Source organism: Tenrec ecaudatus, chromosome 13 (assembly GCF_050624435.1).
Source record: "Tenrec ecaudatus isolate mTenEca1 chromosome 13, mTenEca1.hap1, whole genome shotgun sequence".
Classification (NCBI taxonomy): domain Eukaryota; kingdom Metazoa; phylum Chordata; class Mammalia; order Afrosoricida; family Tenrecidae; genus Tenrec; species Tenrec ecaudatus.
In genome coordinates this window covers 126,729,178-126,745,303 of record NC_134542.1, presented here as the reverse complement: position 1 = coordinate 126,745,303, position 16,126 = coordinate 126,729,178, and the positions used below count along the sequence as shown (strand labels likewise).

Genomic DNA, 16,126 nt, shown 5'->3' with positions numbered 1-16,126 from the left:
TGGAGTGGGCTCTCTGTGCTGGTATGGGGGGTTGGGGGTGGTGGTGAACAGGCAATGGAGTGAGGACAGAGGTTGCCAAGTAGAGGGACAAGGGGACAGGTAAGTGGCTGGGTAAATGAATCAGCCACAAAAGATCCTGCAATAGAAAGATGCGCACTGACTGTGAGGAAAGAGAGGGAGACCTGCTTTGGGGTGTGTAGGGAGCCTGGCCAAGGACCAGGAAGCAGGCAAGGTTTGGTCCCTGACCAGCCACTCGGCATGTGGAAGCATCAGACTGGGCCATGCTCAGAGCCCAGGAGTCGAGACGCAAGCAGGGGGAGCACCCCAGTAGAGTGAGGTACAGCTAGGGCATGTCAGCGGCAGCTGAAGACCTCAGAACCCCCACGGAGGCTCTTGCTCAGCGTGGCAGCTAGCAGGGCTCTGTGCCTTCCGCTCTCCATCCTGGGACCGGGCCTGGCTTCACCGGGCAGTGGGAAGCACCACCAAATAGCCGAGTGGGCTGGTCAATTGCTCAGGCTAGGGCACTGGATTTTCCTTAACTCTGATCGACTCAGGAGCAGGGCAAGGACGTTAGAGTCCCCCCCACAACATCAGCACTCTCTGTCTCTACTTGATTCCATTTTTCAAACCGATGTAAACAAGAGCAGAACCTTTGCGGGGTGCGCTTACCGCTGCTGAATGGTACGCCTGCTTACGATGGTCACATGGCAACCTTGCCGGTTGTTATATACAGTTCACCAGTCATTGTTTTTTTGTTTTTTTAAGTTTGGGGCACTCCAGCTCAGCTCTGGCACCTGTGTGATTGTGTTCATCTCACAGCTCTTTGGGGGACTCTTCCTGGGGTGTAGACAGAGTACATCGTGACAGTGCACAGGCCCTCACTCTGCTGAGCCCAATGTCGCTCCAGGTGCCAGCCGCGTCAGCTGCTCAGTCTGTGAGGACGCCTTGCAGGGAAGGATGGAGTGGTCCTGGTTCATTGTTCTCTGTTTTGTAGCTCCCGCAAAGGGAATATCGTGCAAGTGTTTTAAGGCCCAGGACAGCGCGAGGGGCAGGAGACCTTGCCTTTCTCTGTATAGAGAGCCCTGCCTTTCTCTGAGGCTCATATGTGCTCAGGTCAGGAAGCTGCCCTTCAATGCAGCTGTGAGCTGTGTCTGACATGGGGTGGGCTGTGCTGGACAGCTCATGGTAGGCAGGGGGCTGAGTCAATCTCTCTCTCTCACTCACTCGTTTGGTAAATGTTGTGTTTGCCTGGGTTGACTAGAGAAACAAATCCAGGGATATTCATCTATGTGTAAGAGAAAGCTTTATATCCGAGAGCAATTGTATATTGAGAAAACATCCCAGTCTAGGTCAAGTTCATAAATCTGACATTAGCTCATACGTCTGATACTAAAATAACTAAGTCCAAAAGTTCCCTCTTCAGACTCACACAGTCACATGCAATGATGCAAAATGCAGGAAGATCACAGGCCAGTGGGTGCAAAGTCTTGTGGATCCAATGGCAGTGGAAGCATCTCAGCTGGCATGGGTCTCCATGTGACTTCTCCAGCTCTCTGAGTGTGGCTCCTCCACAGGAAGGTGAAGCAGAGCGAGAGAAGAAGTTCCCAGAATCCTCATGAGAAGGCCATGCCCACAAGGAGGCATCATCAAGCTGTGCCTGATTGATAGGCTAGACTCCACCCTTCCATTCTTAATACTCTCAAGTTGACAGGAGGAAATGTAACTACCACAGATGTTAATGAGCACCTGCTATGTTCTACTACTGCCAGTTTATGACACTCTGCTGGCTTGTGTGTTTTGGAACAGGCTTTCAAAGTAAGACAGACCCAGAGATCAACTTCTGAAAAGTGGCCAGTGAAAACCCTACAAATCACAAGAGAATAGTGCTTGATGCCGTGCTGGACACTGAGCCCTTGTGTTAGGGTTCTCTAGAGAAACAAGCCCAGGACACTTATGAGTTGATAGATAGATAGATAGATAGATAGATAGATAGATAGATAGATAGATAGAGCACAGAGGAATATAACAGCTAATTGGCCCACAAAGAAGTGCAGAGGGCTCAGTTCAACTCACTTCCATGAAACAGTTAATAAACAATCCTTCAACTTACAAGCGCTGCTGGGTCCAAGGTCAAGGAAGCAGACAGCTGAGTCTTCCACAGGGCCATGCAGGCAGTCCGATCACAGGCAGCAAACAGCAGGGTAGGTCACCAACAGTCAGCCAGATGACAGGATCTGACAGTACCCAGCTCAAGCAATGTATGCACCAGCAGTGTGGCGAAGCAGATCTCGAAGGAACCTCAGGCTCTAGCAACATGGTCTACGGATTGGGCGTCCCACAGGTAGTGCAGCTCACAAGTTGAGGCAGAGAACTAGCTAAGGCGTCCAGTCACCAGAGAGCAAGAGAAAGTGTGTCTCCCACTTCCAAGGAGGAAATACCGGAATTCCCAGACTCCTTAGGGGAAGGCCATGCCCACACAGAAGCCTCATTGGCTATGACCCAATTGACAGAGTAGACTCCACCCCTTCACTCGTAATCCTTTTAAGTCCCAAACTGACACCAGATTAGGTAACTACTACAGCCCCTCAGCATGGAGACAGCCTGAGCCACGCACACAACCTGGGGAGGTCATGTTTTTGGAAGGCCCCCTGAACCCACAGCCCACAGAGTGGCACCCCAGCCGCCTTATCTGCAAAATACATTACCCTAGCCAAATGCCATCTGCCACAGTTAGGTTTTTGGTGTTTTGTTTTGTTTTGTTTTTCCAAGAGACTTTCCTTTTAAGCTTAACGAGATTTATTTAAGTGGAACTTTATAATTTTTCCTCAACTGGAAAGCCTCATCATATCTGGAGCTATGCCTGTCCCCATCCAGCCTTAAAATAATCGTTTCTGGGTCATGTATGCATCCGACATGTGAGAAAACACTACCAAGCCAGTGAGTACCAGTGGATTCCCCTATGGCAAGCCTGTGTGGGTCCGATCGGAGTAAAGCTCGGTTTCTGTTGGCTTTGACTCTTCAGAGGTAGACTGCCAGGTCTTGCTTCCAAACACCAGCTTTGAAGCTCGTAGCCAAGTTCTTTAGCATTTGTACTACCCAGCAGAGTAAGCACTCTGTCACTAACCGACAGGTTGGCAGTTCAAACCCTCTTACCCACTCCATCAGAAAAAAGGCCTGCCCATCTGCAGGTTGCCCATCTGCAATTATCACCCAGAAAACCTGTGGGTGGGGGGCAGTTGTACTTTGTCTCATGGGGTTACAGCTTCAGCAACCACCGAGCAGCACCTGAGCACTTCAAAGACGACGTTAGCTGTGGGAACCCGGCAGGCAGAGGGGCCTGCGTGAGCTCATGTTGAGCTGACAGAACCTGCACCAGGCCATGCCCCCACCCGCAGCCCCAGGTTAGAAGGTGGCAGCACCCCGGGGACCTGGGACCCCTGGAGGCCCATTTCTTGGTGCTCTTAAAGGGGAGCTGATGGATAGCAGGAAGAGTGAGATGTGTATCCAGAGGAAATAGATAATCAGGCGGGTGATCCTAGGTTATCAGTCTGCTAAGGGGCTCTCTGGAGAGCAGGACCGTCACCATCTGTCAGCGGGGCCCTAACATGGAATGTTCTGTGTCACGCTGTTGAGTACTAGTGATTTAGCAGCAGCGAAATTGCAGCCAGAGCCCCCGCCCCGCCCAATCCCAGCACATCGAGAAGATGGAAATGTTTCCGCTGGAAATGCTGTCTGCTCGCCGCCCGCAGTCCCTCCGCACGGTGTATTTTATTATCACATCAACACGCATTTGACTGGGATGTCACCACCATTGTGACACCGCTTCTTCATGTGGACAGCGGTTGCAGAGAATGTTTCAGACACCCATGACACTGATCACACCAGAGAGGTACAGGGGGCGCTGCCTGCGGGCCTGAGTCAGCAAGGCGTCCGTGCCTGGTCAGCATACAGGAGGGGAGACTGAGGGAGAGGACGCCAAGCCATGGGGTCTAGAGCGGCCCTGAGCCCCAGAGCATGGAGGCCTCGATCCCACGCCTTTGTACTCCAAAACCCACACCCTTTGCACTCCACACGGACAGTGGCCTGGTGTGTGGGAGGTGGAGGGGCTACGGCTGTGAAGCATGGACCTTCCGCCATGAATGTGGAAGATCATCTGCACAAGGGTCCTGGTGGGGGGCGGGTTCCTCTTGCCTGAGCACTCATTGACTGATGAGGGGTCAGACTCCAGCAGCCTGCCCTCAGGATGGGTCCTGCTGACCCCCAGGAAGGCACGTTCCAGCCCCAAGCTGAGGCTACTTTGTAGACTGCTGGTGTCCAGGCCTGGTCTTCCTAGGGAGCCAAACCCCTATTTCCTGTCAACCCTGCCCTGGCCTTCCAATTCACAGCCCCAATGCCCCAAGAGCCCAGCAGGGAGGGAGGTTACCCCTTCCTCCTCCATGCCAACCCACCCAGGGCTGCTCTTGGTGCCGCATGGTTACCAGCCCATAGCAATAGGAGGTGGGTGCTATTGACCTATATTTGGGGACAGAAACTAGCTCAGAGAGGTTCAGCAACTGACCCTGATCCCCCCCAGTTCACAGAGGAGAACAAGCAGGGTTGGAACCTAGTCAATCTGGGTCCAGGGTCTTGCGGTCTGGAGCTTCCTTCCAGGAATATTCTGCGTGTCTGTCTCCACTCGTAGGGCACCTGGGGAGCTACACCTGGTGCTGTTGGCTATGGTTCCTGCCCCTGCACAGATGGTGAGCTTTGTGAGTCCCCTCGCGCCTAGGGTCCCACCATGTGCCCAGGGCTGCACGAGGGACTGGTGAATGAGTGGATGAAACATGGATGAGTGAGAGAAAAGCCTGGCGGACACAACAGAGGCCCAGATGAAAATACAAGTAGTAACAGAACCTGCTGTGCCCAGGGTAGGCGCTGGCAGCTGCCAGCAGGGCCAGCCCCGGCCTGCAGGCCCCAGAGGCAGATGGACATTCCAACAGGTGCATCCACAGATGAAGGGACTTGACAGCCGCCAGTCCCCAGTCATAAATCACAGCCAAGCCATGGGAAATGAGAGCTGGGCTTTCCTTTCTGTTGAGTCATTTATCAAGGGAAGCAGCACATTAATAAACATATTTCCCTGGAGGGGTGGGAATAGCAGGAATGAATATCAACGGCAGATTTGGCCTGTTTCCTCTTGTTAGGGGGCATGCGTGAGGGTGGGAAGCCAAATCATAACAGCAAAATCTTTTTGTTTTAATGTGCAGTGATGGGTCTCTTTCCCCGTTTGCCACTCTTTCAGTCAGAGGAGCCTCTTGGAGGACTGGCTCTGTTGTATCTTGTTTTAAATGTCCTTTAAAGGGAGAACTGATAAGACGTGAGCTTAGTAAATAGAGACGTGGAGGCTTGGAGGGAGCGTGGAGCGTGGGCAGATGCTGATGGAGAATGGCCGGTGCTTCTCCTGACCTCCCTGTCCTCCACTGCTGTGAACTCTGCGTTTGCCCTGTCTGCCTCCCGCCCCACACGCGCAGGCTGGCTCCCAAACAAGTGGTACACTCCTCCTCGTCCCAAGCTGCCATCTCACCGCCGACCATCCAGCCCCTGTGAAGTGCCTCCCTTGGGCAGGGCCGGGGGCTCATCCTTCAGCACGGTGGCACAGAGCGTTCTGTTGTGACCGTGGAGTGTGTCCATTGCTGGTTTTCAGAAGCAAAAGCCAGGCCTCTGTTCCTAGTGCGCAGGCTCTGCTGAAACCCGTCCACCGAGGACGACCCTGCTGGACGTGGAGCTCCTGGAGGCGAGCTTCCAGCTGCACAGCAATGCCAGCAGCAGAGCAGGTGCCTGCTGGCTTGCAGGCCCTCTCCTGGGCATGCTGGGTGCATTCTCACTGTGAGCCTGGGCAACAAGCCTGGCGGCCTTCATTGCACCCCAGGTGGCAGGGAGCTCAGAGGGGCTCAGGACCCATTCCAAAACAAGTTGGCGGGTCTGCTGTGGCCAGCAAGTGCCTCTCCATGGGTGTGTGTGTGTGTGTGTGTGTGTGTGTGTGTGTGTGTGTGTGTGTGTGTGTGTTTACTGGCCCTCCCGTGACCCTCTCCCACCCTTCTCTTCAGCCGTTGCCCTGCTTCCTACCCAAGCAGAGGCGGTGTGAACAGGTGGTTTTGGGCATTTATCTGCCTGGCCTCCAATCCCAGTGCCACCACTTCTCCTGGCGATGTGGCCTCTCTGTGCCTTTGTGTTCTCATTTGTAGGATGGGATAAAAATAAAACAAAAGCAACCAGTCCATCGCTGCCGTGTCACTTATATCACAGCGACCCTGCATGTTGCAGCGTGGGGCCGGGCTGCGTAGGGTTTGCTCGGCTGTGACCTTGCAGAAGGATCACCACGCAGCAGGAGATCACCCCTGAGTGGATTCAAACCACCACCTGGTGGGTTAGTGGTCAAGCACTTACTCATCTGAGCCACTTAGGGAATCCTTGAGGATACCAGGAACCCTTATATAAACTCCTTATGGGGCTGGTGTGCAGATTAAAGTGCTTGGGACAGTACCAAGCTCGTGTTAGGCTCTTGATAAATATGAGCGTTAGTGACCACTGTTCCACTCCCCCAACACATCATGTTGATGCCATTTCGTGAACTCGGCTAATCCCCCTGGGAGAGGTCATCACTGGGCCAGCTGTGTTTGAATGTCGGTGTGTGAGCTTGAGTTCTTATCCACGAAGGTGGGAGACATGGAAGCAGCTAAGTAAGGCCAGAAATGGAATATAAGCTCACCGCAGCCGCTCATGGAGAGAGGTCTGCCTTTCTGTGAGCATCTGCAGGCAAAGCCGGCCAACTAGAGGTCAGATCGGTTCCCCGGAGAAAGGGTGAGCTCATCGGGGAAAGATGAGCACATCAGCCGAGCAGGCCCATGAGCAGAGGCCCCTGCAGGAGCAGAGCAGCACGCAGGCCAAGCAGGAAGGGACCAGTGTTGCCCAAGCAGAGCTGGCAGAAATGGGACAGGACGGGGCTAGACAGGCGGGTGTTGTAAGCTGTGCGAACAATTCTGGTCTCAAATTGATTACATAAATGATTGCCCAACTCTCCTTGATATGACTGAGCTATTCAATTGTATGATATATAGATTACGTGCCAATAAAAGGTTTGTTTTAATTCTGGCCTTTTTCTTAAAATGGGACCCTTTGGAAATAAGAGTCTCTTCCAGGCGCAGTGTGGAGGGTGAATAAGATGGCCTTTAGATAACGGGTCTCAGGGATGATCCATGCAACTGGTGAAGCTGGACCAGGCCAACTGGGCTGGCCTGGCAGATTGAGAGAAAGGGGTCCATGAGCAGATGTTCAGAAGCAAACATCTGCAGACCCCGGTGTGGACTCCTTTCGGAATGAGGGCAGGGGGAGGGTCGGGCCCGTGCTGAGGGTGGTGGGGCCTGGCTGAGTGGAAGAGCTACCAGAAAGGCCAGGCACATCGGCAGTGGTACCACGTGTTTTCCGTTGGACTATCTGCCTGCTCCTTGCTTTAATCTGAAGAAGAGGTGCCAGGCAGGTTGCTTGCTTTGTTAAGTTTGTATGTCAGTCTCCATCAAGTTCAGTATTTAGAGGTACTTACAGGAGGAGGAGCGGTGCCCCAAACTTGAGAGGACGGCTATGTGACCAAGAGACTTGAAGAGATTCCTATTTGCCCTCGTTCTAAATGCAGGCGACCCAACAGAATGCGCACATTGTTGAACACTCTCATCAATATCACATGCTAGTAAAAGGTTGTCCAAGGTAATTCAACACAGTTGCAGCTGTACTGGGAGCAGCCAGAAATCCAAACTAGATTCAGAAGGCGGACATGGGATGAGGGGTAGTATGGCTGACGTCAGAGAGATCTTGGCTGAAGACCGAAGGCCAAAAAGATGCTCACTTGTGCTATGCCGACTTTTCACAGGCATAGTCAGCTGTGTGGATCCTAACAAAGCAGGGGCAAGATTGTGAAGAACAGGAAATCCAGAACGCTTCGTTGTGCTCCTAGACCATTCGAGCAATACAAGTCAATAGTGAGCGTCTATCAGGGCTGTGTCCTTTCAACATACTTATGCATTCCATGTGCTGAGCAAATAAACAGAAGGTGGCCTGTACAAAGCATACCTGGATATCAGGATTGGAGGGCGGCTCGTTAACAACCTACAAAATGCAGGTGATTTAACTTTGCTTGCTGAAAATGAAGAGGACTTGAAACACACTTACAGATTTTCTTTTAAAAGAACTATAGCCTTCACCATGAATTACAACTCAATTTAAAGAAAACGAAGTTCCTCACAACTGGACCAAGCGACAACATCATGTTACGTAGAAAAAATGAAAGAAGTTGTCAAGGATTTTATTTGGCTCATGGAAGCAGCCATCAAGAAATAAAAAGACTAGATAATTGGACATCGCCTCACAGAAGAGTCACAAGGAATGAGGCAGCCAGGGTGCACCGTAACACCGATGAAACACACATTTCTCTAGTTCCTAAATGCTTCCTCCCTTATCCCTCCCCCCCACTATCATAACCCCAGTTCTACCTTACAAATCTGCTAGACTGGAGCATGTACACTGGTACAGATAAGAGCTCTCGACACACAGAATCCAGGACAGATAAACCCCTCAGGAACAGTAATGGGAGTAGTGATACCATGAGGGTAGGGGGAAAGTGGGGGGAGAAGGGGTAGAAACAGGGACCAACTACAATGATCAAAGTATAACCCTCTCCCCCCAGGGGGGAATAAACAACAGGGCAAAGGGAGACCATAGACAGTGTAATATATGAAAATAATCTATAATTTATCAGGAGTCCACAAAGGTGGGAGTGCTGGGGAGGGGGAAAAGAGGAGCTGCTACCAAGGGCTCAAGCAGAAAGAAAATATTTTGAAAATGATGGTGGCAACAAAGTACAAATGTGTTTGATACAGTTGGTGTATGGTTTGTTATAAGAGCTGCAAGAACCCCCAATAAAGTGGTAAATTAAACATTACAAAAAAAGAAATCAAAAGACACGTTGCAGTGGGCGAATTTGCTGCACAGAACGTCCTCAAAGTATTAAAGAATAAAAGACAGCACTTTGAAAACTAAGGTGTGTCTGGCCCACGCCACGGTGTGTTTTCAGTCATCTCGTAGCCATGTAACAGCTGGGTCCCGAGTAAGGAAGGCGATTAAGGAAAGGGTGCACTTGAATCCTGGCGTTGGTGGAGAACATTGAGAGTACCGTGGGCTTCCAGAAGAATGAGCCATTTCTTGAAAGACGTACAGCCAGATTGCTCCTCAGGAGCAAGGCTGGTGAGACGACTTCTCATGTACTCGGGACACACGGGCCCCGTCCTTGAAGACGGATCTCATGCATGGTAAAGTAGAAGGTCAATGACAAACAGTGGAAGAACCTCGGTGAGCCGGACTGTGGCTCCAGCAGTGCTTTGTTCTGTTGTCCTGAGATTCCACTATGAGTCCAAGCCCTCCTGGGAGCACTGAAAGGCCCCAGCAGTAGGGGCGGGACTTGGGGAACTTCCATGGGTGCTAGGCATCTTCCTTCTCCCCACCAGCCTCTAGAAAGGAGTTAGGCAACGCCAAGCCCCCAGGGGATCCACGTGTCGGGGCTCCTCTGGACCCAGGCACAACCCTGCTTCATTTTCTACAGCTGTGACCTCCCGAAGCCTCGTTTCCTTACCTGCCATGCTGGGTTTGATCCGAGGACGATGGTGGTGTGGTGGTGTTAAATGTCACTCGGTGACTTGCTAATCGCTTGGGAATTCAGAAGCAGACCCTTCTCTCAGTACTGAAGCCGAGGAACGCACTGACTGGTTGCCGACGAGAGAGGACGTGCCTGGGCCACGTGGAATCCTTGCTGAAGAGCCCCGCGCACACTTGTGGTGCGGCTCGGCCTCGGCCCACTGAAATAATCAACTCACTGCCCTCAAGTGATCCTGAGTCTCCCAGAAGCTCAGCAGTTCACGTGGAGCTGAGACCCGGGCCGTGGCATCCAGGTGGCATAGTGGCTCACACATTAAGCTGCTAACTAACTTCAAGGTCAGTGGTGAAAGCTGTCTGCCTCCACAGCCTTGGGCACCCAAGAAGACATACCATATAGGGTACTCTAAGTCAGTACCAGTTAGATGGCCATAGATTTTTTTTTTTTCCTGTTTGGTTTGTGAGCCTTGGGCCAGACCGCTGCGCCCTGTAAGTGACCTCTGCATCTAGCTTGTGGAACTTGGACAAGTCTCTCCCCAAGCCGGCTTCCCCTCCCTTCCCTACCCCATTCACACACAGGCATTTAGGAGAGAAAATCCTGGGATTCCCTTTGGCCTGAGCATGCTAAGGCCCCCTCTCTCTACTCAGCACCCCAGAGAAGCATTTCTGCCTCTGGCCCAGCAGTATAGGCATTTTCCGGTGCCCCCGGTGCCCGCTAGGTGTGGACAACAGAGCATCCTTGTTCCAGCCTGGCCAGGGCTGGGAAGGGGCAGAGCTGGGTCTTCCCCAGCTCCGACATAATCCCAGCTGGTCACGGTTGGCTTCCTGACCTGGAATTATTTTCCAGGGTAGGTTCACTTTGTGGAAAGCCATTTGGGTGAAGACTGATTTCTTAGTATTGCCTCTTCTATCCATCCACCATACTATTGCCTGGGCTATGCAAAGGGGCGTGTCAATCCCTGGGAGAAGGGATCGGCCAGTTGAATTGCCATTCCCCTGACTAAGAATAAGGCACCTGGGAGCCAGAAGAGGAGACCATCAGGGAAGAAGCAGAAATGCCTGCTCAAAGTGGTGGAGACAGCAGAGGCCGTGCCGCACTGAGACCAGACGCTGTGGCAAGCGGACCACAAGACAGAGCGGAGGAACAGCACTGAGACCACGAGACAGCAGCCGGTTGGCTTCCTGGCCCACGGAAGCAGAGACCAAGGGACCATGTGCCTGGGAGGTTAAGGGCCCAAGAGACTTGGCTGCTGCCCGGGGCGTGGCACTGCTGTGGACCAAAGACCGGATCCAGAGTTTTCAGGTCCTGGCTAACTCCCGAGTGAACGCATCCTTGTTTTGCCTGTGCGTTGTTAGGCTACTACACAGGTTACCAAACCCCACTGAGAAGCCGAGTGCCATCAGGGGCGTGGTTGGTATCAGAAAAGGCTGGAGGTGGGAGGCCTGCCTGACCTCTGCAGCGGGGCCTTGGGTAGCTGAGGAGCTGAATCTCCTCCCAGTACACAGCCAGAGGGGGCCAGATGTGACACACGCACACTGCCGTCTGACGTCTGCCTCCCACAGTCAGAACACTGGCACACACGCGGTGCTCACACTCGCTCACATCCTCACCACACGCTTCAAAGACCTGTCCTATGTTATTGGTAAGCACACTGAGCCTGACCCTTCAGAGCCCACAGCCCGAGGACGAGACTTGTGATTCCCATTAAACCAGCTCCTCTTGTGCCAGCCACGAACACTCCTTCCCCTACTGCTGCCCTTCGCCGCACATGTACGCACACGTGCACACACCATCAACACGTGCCGGCACAGCTAACATGCCTGGTGCTTGCTGTCCCCTCCAGTCTCCCGCTTCTCCAGCCCGCGGGTCACCCCTCGACTGAGCCGCAAGCGGGCGCTGTCCATCTCCCCGCTGTCGGACGCCAGCCTGGACCTGCAGCGCATGATCCGGACGTCGCCCAACTCGCTGGTGGCCTACATCAACAACTCCCGCAGCAGCTCGGCAGCCAGCGGCTCCTACGGCCACTTATCAGCAGGTGCCCTCAGGTGAGCTGGGTGGCCCTCCCTTGCCGACGATGGGGACCGTCACCCCAGGGGGACGCTGGGATGTGCCGCCCTGCACGAGCTAGCCGACTTGCATCGTTTTCCATCTGAATTCCGAACTAGTGATGATGCAATTCAATCATTCAGCTCTGCTCGCTTTCCAGAGCCGCCGCTCCATGTGCTCCGAACTTGTACCCCAAAGTCAGTTTCTGCTGTGCACGTGGCATTTCCTGCCCGGTCATGTGGGTCACAGTCTGCACCTGGGAGGGTGCCCGCACTCCGGTCCATCTCCCCGTGTGCTCTCCATTGCAGTCCAGCCTTCAGCTTCCCGCACCCCATCAACCCCGTGGCCTACCAACAGCTCCTGAGCCAGCAGAGGGGCCTGGGCTCAGCCTTTGGACATACCCCACCCCTGATCCAGCCCTCGCCCACCTTCCTGACCCAGCAGCCCATGGCCCTCACCACCGTCAGCGCCACGCCCGCCCAGCTCCGCAGCGGCAGCAACTGTCTGAGTGACACCAACCAGGTGGGTGAAGCCACTGGGTGAAGCCACAGAGGCTGGTTTGTTACGCAGCCATTGAAGCCCAGGAGCTGTAGCAGGGCTCCTCAAACTTTTTAAACGGGGCCAGTTCACTGTCCCTCGGACCCGTTGGAGGACCGGACTATAGTTTAAAAAACAACTATGAACAAATGCCTATGCACACTGCATGTACCTTATTTTGAAGTACAAAAACAAATGGGGTAAAAACACCCGGCGGGATGGAAAAATGTCCTTGGCGGGCCACATGTGGCCCACGGGCCATAGTTTGAGGACCCCTGATCTGCAGTTTCACCAGCTCCCCAGCTGATTCCAGGGAGCAGCCAAGTTTGGGAGCTAGTATGTAGAGCAGTGGTTCTCAACCTGTGGGTCGTGACCCCTTTGGGGGCCAAATGACCCTTTCACAGGGCTCGCCCGATTCATAACGGTAGCAAAATGACAGTGATAAAATAGCAACAAAAACAATTCTATGGTATGAAAGGGCCGCGGCATGAGGAAGGTGGAGAACCACTGCTGTAGAGCCTGTGTTCTCCAAGGGCTTTCACAAGGCATTTATTTGGCCCTTCCCTGGGCCCTTTGGCCTGCCTCGTATCCTGGCACAATGGCTGGCGCATGCCAGGCGGCATTAGCATGTAGTGGAGGAAGGAGGAAAGCGTTTCCGGTGAGGAAAGGCATGCATTTAAGCTGCCGAGTCATGTAGTGCAAAAGACATGGGCTTTAGACTCGCTCATGCCGAGCTCTGAGTCCTGACCTCCCTGAAGGAGACATGCTTCTTACAACTCACCGGTCAAGTGGGAATCTGCCCCCTGGGTCCAGTCACAGGGTAGTAAACCAGCTGATCCTGGGGCCCAGTAGCCCCGCCCTAAGCTCAGTCAGTACTGCTGACGACATCCAATAGGTCAAGCACAAAGGTGCCCATGCTCTGGAGAGAAAATTCTAGAAGCACCCCCTCTTCTAGGTCCACCTGTCAGCTCCCCACAGAGGGTTGCCTTCAGCTTTGAAATAGCCCCTGATTCCACAACTCCAGCCCTTCTTCCTGAGGCCCCCTAAGTTCGCCAGCCCTGTTTTCTGACCTGCATCCACCCTTGTGCCCCTATTGTGACTTGCCTCTGCTGTGAAGGACTAAGCTGAGCCTTGTTGGGACAAGAGCCGTAGTGCCCAGCTATGTCCCGAGTGGGGCCCTGTTTCATGGAGGGGCTGCTTTGTGGTAGAGATGAATTACTACAAGGCCAGGGCCCATGTCTGGTCATGCACTGGTTATGAGAGCAACAAAACTGGGAGACTAAACTTCAAGTGCAAAAGGGTTGCTGTGGGTGGGCTCTGGTTCTTGGTCCTGTGATAGGCCCCCTTTGCCCCCTACCTGCAGAGCAAACAAACCAGCGAGTCGGCTGTCAGCAGCACCGTCAACCCCATCGTCATCCACAAGCGCAGCAAGGTCAAGATGGAAGCTGAGGGCTTGCGGCCCACCGCCTCCCCACTGATGCTGACACAGGTACGTGCAGGCCCCACCCACCAGGGTGTAGTCTCTGGGGCTGCCCCGTTGGGGCCTGACCCATTGAGGTATGATGAATGAGCGCCTGCGTGAGTGAAGGAATCCTGGTGCAGCTGAGAACCTAACCGAGCTAGTGGGGCTGGGGCTGCAGTGGCCTTGCTCCTAATCCTGAGTGAGCAACCGCAGGGCGGGCACCACTGTGAGACTAGGACAGCCTTGTTTCCCAGCCCCAGGCTGTAGCACCCATTCGATGTGCAGAGCTCAAGAGCAAGGCGCTCAGCTCCCTCCCGCACAGCCAGCCTCCTCCAGTGCTTTTCGCCCCTCCTAGCTGCCCCTCCCCACCCTGCCCCGCCACCCTTCTCGCCTTCACTGCCCTCGCACATGGTAGGACTTACACCGTGCAGATGTCCCTGCTAGACCCTTGCTGCTGACAGAGCTGTCTCCCACTGCACGGTAGCTTTTGAGGGAGCTGATGGTGGGGGCTCCATGGGAGCACCCTCGCCTTCCAGGCATGGGGCCTGCCCTTGACTCCCGGCCAGTGGAGGCTTGCCTGCTGCTGTCATGCTGAGTGGCGCTTCCCAGCGAAAGTAAAGAGGAAGAGATGCCTGACGATCTACTTCTGAGCACCCTATGGGCCACAAGGAGCTGATCTACTGCCCATGGGGACTCCAGGGTAGAGAGGAATTACAACAAGCTATGTGCAGAGGGGCCCCCTGTTTTGGGTAGGGGCTCCTTTGTGGCAGCCCCCATGGGTGGGTGGGTGGGGGGTGACTCAGCAGCAGTTACCAACAACCACAAGGTTGAGAGAGACAGCTTTGTTGTTGCCACAGCACCACAGCTTGGCCTTCACAGACTGCACTAACAGGGGCGTAGAGTGGTGGGGGGATAGGGAAGAAGAGATGCTTCCTTAGCCAGGGCAGTGCTCCACTGCCTAGAGCCTCCTGAGGTCCCTTACGAAGTCTCTGCACTCACTCTGCCCCCTCAAGGCTGCAGCAGGCCATGCCAGCCTCTCACAGGAGACATCTGCCTTGGGAAGTGTATGGGCGGGCTGCCGGCCCCCTCCCCTGCCCAGCCCACAGGACAGCACAGCCTCTAGTTCTGTCACAGAGTGAGCAGGTCTCCCATCCTCTCTCCTTACATCTGCCAGCCATCCTTTGTCACCACTGTAAACCACTAGGCAAGCTCTAGGCACTTAATTTTCCTGAAATATTGGGTCCTGTTATTGTCAGGCAGAGAGAGAGGTTGATGACAAATCCCACTTCCCTCCCGGATGCCGAAGCCGGACTCAGTATGATGCATGGGTTCCCGGCCATCATCCGGGCAGCTGGGATTGATGAGGACGGCACATCTCCAGGGCAGATAAACATACCAGAATGATGGTCCTGGGCTGGGTGGTGGCACTGAGCACCTGCCGGGTCATGCCCACCCTCTGGGGGAGCCCTGCCCCACCCTCCCTCCAACGTAGGCAGCTCAGGAGAGAAGGCTCCCTTCCAGCCAGCATGGCTGCCCCGTGCATGACAGTCAGAGAGCTATTATCACAAGGAGTCTGTCCCGGGCCACTCAGCATCCTGGCTCAGCAGCCAAGCACTCCCTGCCTCGTTTGCAAGTTGATGCTGTGGGCAGAAAACACAGCCTAGGGAAATGAAGTGGTTCTAGCGACTCCCCCATATCTCCCTTCCTGCACAGTCTCACTGGACAGCCCTGCTGACGATCCTGACCCTCAAGACCCGGGCAGAGGCCTTCACACCTTTATCTTAGTTCTTTTTAAATGTTTAATCATGAAGGTTCACAGTGCAGGGTATCAGTTTTACATAAACAATTTATAGGCATTTTGTTTCAGCTCACCGGTTCCATTCCCCTCAATGGGCCATAGCTTATCTATCCCCCTTGTGTAAGCCAAGGTTCTCTAGAGAAACCAAACCAGGACACTTATGATTTTATGGATAGGTTTATACAACACAAAGGAATTTAACAGCTAATTAGTTCACACAGCAGTACAGAGGGCTCCGTTCAACTCACTTCCATGAAACATCTACTGGAAGTCCTTGAGGGGTGGGGTGGGGTCTATGCAAGGTCAAGGAAGCAGACAGCTGAGTCCTCCCTCTGGCAATGCAGAGTCTGCCCACAGGCAGCAAACAGCAGGGCGGGTCACCAACAGTCAGCAGCTGGGGAACTTAGGGAAGCAGGCCCAGATGGGATATTGAACTCAAACAATGCAAGATGACAGGATCCACCAGCCTCAAGCTCAAGTGATGTGTGATGTACACACAGTCTCAAGTGAACCTCAAGCTCTAGCTGTGGCTTGTCCCACAGGTTGTGTAGCTCACAAGTTGAGGCAGAGAACTAGCTAAAGCAGCCGCACACAGGTCCAGTCA

General features: G+C 53.8%; 1 protein-coding gene across 6 annotated transcripts in view; it reads left to right on the top strand.

The window, feature by feature from the left end:
- Nucleotides 1-16,126, top strand: part of GLI2 (GLI family zinc finger 2) — a 304,945-nt gene that overhangs the window by 271,677 nt on the left and 17,142 nt on the right. For all 6 annotated transcript variants that reach the window (XM_075530227.1, XM_075530225.1, XM_075530224.1 and 3 more), the window contains 3 exons: nt 11,523-11,724; nt 12,034-12,247; nt 13,626-13,751. In XM_075530227.1, the coding sequence (XP_075386342.1) occupies nt 11,523-11,724; nt 12,034-12,247; nt 13,626-13,751 (542 nt within the window). The remainder of the gene's footprint in view (nt 1-11,522; nt 11,725-12,033; nt 12,248-13,625; nt 13,752-16,126) is intronic.